This window comes from Penaeus chinensis, chromosome 18 (genome assembly GCF_019202785.1).
Source record: "Penaeus chinensis breed Huanghai No. 1 chromosome 18, ASM1920278v2, whole genome shotgun sequence".
NCBI lineage: Eukaryota > Metazoa > Arthropoda > Malacostraca > Decapoda > Penaeidae > Penaeus > Penaeus chinensis.
In genome coordinates, this window is record NC_061836.1 from 4,500,621 (window position 1) to 4,507,049 (window position 6,429).

Below are 6,429 nucleotides of genomic sequence, written 5' to 3' on the forward strand. Positions count from 1 at the left end.
CATGTGCGTGTGCATGTGCGTGTGCATGTGCGTGTGCATGTGCGTGTGCTTGTGCGTGTGCTTGTGCGTGTGCTTGTGCGTGTGCTTGTACGTGTGCATGTGCGTGTGTATGTGCGTGTGCATGTGCGTGTGCATGTGCGTGTGCATGTGCGTGTGCATGTGCGTGTGCATGTGCGTGTGCATGTGCGTGTGCATGTGCGTGTGCATGTGCATGTGCATGTGCATGTGCGTGTGCATGTGCGTATAGCGTCTACAGAAATATCAAGTTAATACTTAATGATGCACAACGAAACATGATGTATAATTCGTTTCTAATGCTAAAATCTCAACAGTTTTCGCATTTATTATCCCTTACGTCGTGGCTTTTCTCTCAGAAGTTGCATTCACAATCGAGCAGCCGAGTGAGAAAATAAACGTTTGCTTGTTTCAACCCGAGGAACTACTAAGCAGGTGGTTCCAAAAAGGATGAATATTAAAAGTCTAAGAAATTACTCCCAATACATGTGCTGTACAATAGCTATTATTTCGAGAAAAAAAATCTCGCGCTATACTTCTATTTGACTGTTGTTAAATTCTTATTTCCTTTTATTTGTCAATACACAAATAAAAGTAGCTAAAAATTGCATGCTAGTGTTTTTTCACAAAATCAAAGTTTTCATATATTGTCTCCATATGTTTTTGAATTGACAATATGATTTTTTTTTTTTTTCGTCAGACCCAAACACTGTTTTAATAAATAGAACATTTGCTCTGTTATCACTTTAGAACAATTGAACAATGACTGTTCATGTGCGTGTGTGCTAAGGAACTGAAGTTGTTAAACATTTTAATTAGAATCGTTGTTTTTATAGTTAATGCACATTTTGAACCCCTCCACGCGCAAAATAACAAAACATGTAGTTGACAGATTATATATATATATATATATATATATATATATATATAATGTAAATATATACATTGCATAAATAAGTATATATATATATATATATATATATATGTATTTTTTGTGGTAGGATGCTTGTTAATTCTGAAGATATTTTTACTATCGGTTTATTTGTAAAAAGAAAAATGGTAATCAAAACTTTGTCTAATCCCCGGGACAGAGATGACGTGCTTATGTGAGGTCCCGGTTTCCTCTATAACACTTTCCATTTTTTTAACCATGATCTCTTAGCTTTGGGAGGTTCTTTCATTAGCCGTTTCCCAAACACTGACAGTCATCGAACCACTTCGTAACTGCCCTTGACGTGTGTATTGGGCAGTTATCCTTCACGAATGTGGTTGTTTGCGGGAAAGGCTAAAGGAGAGAAACGTACTGATGGGAGGAATATTTCTTCCAACATTTTCAAATCATCTGTCAAAACTGAATTTCCCTTCTTTTCCGGCGAATTCACCAACACCATGTATGAAAATCCACCCCACTTATTATTGGTCTAGTGGCCCCTCCTCGCCGTTTCATAGATATGCCGTCTGTCACATCTGTAAAAGTAAATCATGATAGATAATCAAAACGTAAAATATGACGTATAGGGCACTATCATGTCTAAACATATATCTTTATCAAAATTTGAACTAAATCTATAAACAAAGTGAAAAGGGATGATGATATTTACACCTGATATTTCCCATCCAGTAATGGAGCTTCCCGTGCGCTTTCAACATACTGCTAGAGAAACTGAAGGCGATGTTGCAATGTCGTTTGTTCAAGCTCTCTTTGAGTTATGTGATGAATCCCATCTGCACACAGTCGTTTTCTTCACCGTGCGGCTTGCTGGCGGGAGTTGCAGGGCTTTTGTATGAATTTCAGCTGCCTTGGTGAAAGGGCATCCGGAACACGGGCGGTCGTTCAGGGTGCCCTCCTCCCCCCACCTGAATCACCTGTATACCATCGAGCGGGAGATACCCGGCTCTCTGGTTATCTCACTGGGAGAGAAAGTAATTTCCCTCATCCCAATGATGACGCAATTTCACATTGCCTTCCGTTCATCTTGCAAAAATGGTGTCAACTTAGCAGCCTCAATTTTCACCTCGGATTTCCCATGTCATGATGGTATATGACGCCATATACCATCGGACATATTTTCTTTCTTGATTAACATATATCAGTATTTGCTACGAAATGAATATTCAGGAATCCGTTAACATAAAGAGTATCAAATATACGATTTACTATTTTTGTTCTTTTCTAAATGATTCTTCTTTCTTCAAACTACTCAAATTCCGGTAAACAAACATGCGTTTAGATGACTTCACACAAATAAGTATTTCTATCGTAAACATATTAAGATTATGTATCAAAGTTTTGACATGCACTGACAAATACATGGGAAATATAAATTGCATACGTGTCACATAAGAGTAGAGAGCTAAATTAATGTTTTATCTTATCAGCATGAACACGATTTTTCTTTCAAGATATCAGATATAGTACAACAAATGTTTTTTCATCCTCCTTGGAACCACTCAGCTAGTAGTTACTCGAGTTCAAGCAAACATGTATTTTTCGCCACGCTACGACTTACGGAATAACAATAGCGAAAATTATGGTCGGATTTTAGCACAAGATAAAACGCATTCAGAATAATCCAAAAAAAAAAAAAAATATATATATATAGTGTTTAGGTACTCACCACCAAATACTGACACACACACACACATAAATATATACATTTTAATTGTAGCCCTACTGCGGTTTTGCGTTCAGCTCATGTTTTGTATGAAAAATATATTGTAGCATTTTTTTGTTTTTGTTTATTGAATCAGTGTTTTAGTGTTTGGTTCAGGCGAATAAACGGTCTCTTCATTAGTTAGATTAGCCGTTGCTAGATGGTGCAGCTACGAAAACCATTTAGAAATTGAAGCATGCAGCATTTTCAAGTTTCAATAAATATGCAGCTATAACTGATATTTGCTGTGCTGATAGAAGGGAAAATGCTGCCTCCCCTCCATAGGTGTTGTCATTTCGATAAACAAACAATTCCAGGAAATCGCATTTGAAAAATATCGCATAACAAAGTCAATGATAGCTAACACTGCATGTTTTGTTATCACGTATTGGAAGAAAACAAAAGTTGAAATTGCTTACGTAGTTTCCAAAACTAGATACTAATACACTTGTTGGTCAATTATGTTCTACCAATCACACTCTTTCTTACAAACAGCCTATGGGTTTCGCCTCATTCATAAAAATACTATTTTGTCTATGTTTACATCGCAGTGGCTGTCAGACGTACAAAACCAGCAAGTGTACTGAAATATAATTCCGCAATTGTACTTTTACATAATCTTTCACACGAGAAAGCTTAAAGATTCCCTAAGATATGCATTAGAATTAATAACGTCACAGTGCGACAGATGTGCTATACATATGCACACGCATATATATGCATATATATATACCTAAATGTATATGTATGCATATATATATATATATACATACATATATGTATATATATATATACATATATATACACACATACTTGCTCGCTCGCACGCACGCACACGCACACGCACACACACACGCACACACACACGCACACGCACACGCACACACACACATTCGTACATGTATATCTATAGCCTAAGATATATCACACTTCCCATGAACATATTCACCAATTTATATATTCATTTGTTTTATCTTACACATATTTTTTTACAAAAACAAAACCAAATTTCAATTAATAGCACGAAACGACAACTTTCTTATATAATCACCGAAAAAGCTGTTGACGCTCTTGTAACAGCCTAATGAACTTGTTGCCTCTAAATACCTGTTGCCTGTACTGTGCTTACCCTCCACGGAACACTGGAGTCGATCTGGTGCAGGAACGAGGTAGTGGTCAGCAGTGTGGGTTTGTCCATCACCAAGAAAGAGTGCAAATATCGCCAATGTAAGAAAAGTTATGTTGGAGTTGATTGAAGGAAATGTTATATCTAGATTTTGTGTTATGCATGTTTGAAGGGGCTGAAATTTACTGCCTTTAGATTAGTAGTGTTAGAGAGATCTTGAAACGCGTCTCTGTTGAAAGAAACTACTGATGGTAATTCCCCCCCCCCCCCCCCCCACAGATGTTTTCCTTGACCCAATTTCTAGTGGCTTTATCCCTGGTCTGCGCATCGGTCCATGCCTCGCCGCCTATCTCAGTAAGTATTGATAAGAGACTGGCTCTATATTTACAGAATAGGAAATGTGAGCTCGCTTTATATATACTTTCTATCCCCCCTTCCTCTGATCTCCATGTAAGGCGGGCTAGATGGATTTTAATTACCCACGGGATATACCTAGAAACCTCTTAAAATCTAGCTGTAGAACTGATTTCTCTTAAAAAAAAAAAAAAAAAAAATTCTTGCCCAATATTTAAGAGCCCCTTAAGGGGCTGGTCTGGGCATTCTGCCGTAGGGGAAGTGTATTTTGTCTGTCTTGCGTACAATTTTTAAATTCGCATGAATTTAAAATGTGCAGTATTTAACCAAAAGGCAAAGTTTAGTTATCGCCTTCATTGCCATGACAACCTCCCCAACTCGCCGCCTCTGCTCATGCTCGATAAGGTTTTAATGCAAGGAAGTCTTTGCAAGGAGTCCCCTCCTTCATTAGGGATTAGTGAGCTTAGACCCCCCCCCCCCCTCCCCATTCCTTGCTCATCTTAAGGGGGGTGTTGCTTAGACTGACAGGCCTAGTGAAGGATATCCTCCATACTCTGATCTTCGGCCGGCCCTCGCCTTAAAACTATTTTTTTTTTCTATTCCTTCAATCCTTCCTTTCATCCCCTTCTCTCCACTTATCCTAATCATTAACTTTATCCTCCTTACACTAGATAAAACTGAATATTGGCTTAATTGTGCTCTGAACATTGAACATTGAAAATATTGGTAACCAGTGCATGAAGTTAAACCTTGGACGCTTAAATTAGTTTTCGGTTTGCAATCCCCATGCTGAAGATTATGGCTAGCCACTTTTCTCGTGCAATGGCTGGATATACTTGATCCTCTAAACGACCCGGTGTCCATGTTCTAATCGCATGACCTCGGTTCAAAGGTTCAAAACTAAGTTGCACTTGCAAATGTCCTTGACTCTCTAAACTGAGCACTGAGTTCACATTATTTTTTCCCTCCAGGTACTTAGTAGGAACCGTGCAGGCGGTGCAAGTGGTTCTGCCACCGGTAATTTGTATGCTGCCCCTGCCGTCCAACCGGTCACGATCACGGTCACCCAGACCACCACCATCGACCGCTCCGTCGTCATCACGGACACTGCCTACAACCGCGTTCCCGTCACCATCACGGACTTCGTACTGTGGACTTCCACGTTACCTTCAAGAGTGGTGAGTATAATTTGAAGCAATGAGAGATAAAGGCGCATCTGATTTTATGATGTAATCTTGCATCAAGATAACCACAGGATGGACAGTTAGCATAGACTTGCAATACTCGCTGCAAGATCTTATCGTTAGTATTAAAATTGCACTTTTTTTTTTTTCGTGTTACCTGTAGGCTGTACACACACCTGTGGACGATTTTGTGGCCATCCAGACCAGACAGGTGGCAAAACCCACCACCATTACAGTCGTCGACCAGGTGTCTAACATCAAGGTCGTGACTGACGTCTCCGTCGAACACTTTACTATCACGCACAGTTACTATAACATCATGCAGTCGACCTACACCAGAACATCTACGCAGGCGTATGTATAATACTCGCTCTTAATAATTTGGACCATAAAATGAATTCCCAAGATATTAACCCATGAACTCCTTTCACAGGATTACTGTCTCTTCAACGTTGGTGAGGACTAATGTAAAGACGGACACGAGAACGGAGACTGACTTCCGCACCGCTTACAACACTGTATTCGTGCAGGGATCGTACCAGTAGATGACGCAAGAGAACGTAGCCGAAGGTGCTATTCATTCGGTCTGGGTCTACCAGGAATGCAAAATAAAAGTATCACTAGAAATTGCCTTTCAAGCGTCCCCATTCACTTGGTGAATCTAGAATTGCATGAATGTTCTATACAAAAGGAAATATCCTGTACTTCAGGAACAGATATAGAATATGTGAAGTTGTTAATTAGAAACTGAGGGGTGTGATAAGCGGCGTCCGAAGTTTGAAAATTGCTTTTAAGCCCACTGCTGCCGGGGAAAATGAATAATAAATGGGTGGGATGGGGGGGAAATGCCGTGTTTTCTATTTTAATTGCTCTACACATAGATGGCTTTGCCTCACCTGACTTCAAAATTTTCCCGCCAATTCAAGGAAAGTCTTTATTTTCTTTACTATTGCTATGCATATCTGTTATAGTTGCTATGTTGAGCATTAGTAATGGCAAAATGAACGTAAAATTCTCCAAGAAAAGGAACGGGCGAGATAGGCAGTACCCGTAATCCACTCAGATCTTAGTGTATCTGTGTAAAAACAAACTAGTA

General features: G+C 39.2%; 1 protein-coding gene across 1 annotated transcript; it reads left to right on the plus strand.

Moving 5' to 3' along the window:
* The first annotated feature begins 3,816 nt into the window (after positions 1-3,816).
* LOC125034718 lies at positions 3,817-5,960 on the plus strand. Its single transcript, XM_047626639.1, has 5 exons — positions 3,817-3,896; positions 4,075-4,149; positions 5,121-5,327; positions 5,497-5,687; positions 5,767-5,960. The coding sequence occupies exons 2-5, from the start codon at positions 4,075-4,077 to the stop codon at positions 5,876-5,878; spliced, it is 585 nt and encodes a 194-aa protein (XP_047482595.1). The 5' UTR covers positions 3,817-3,896; the 3' UTR covers positions 5,879-5,960.
* Positions 5,961-6,429: the final 469 nt, after the last annotated feature.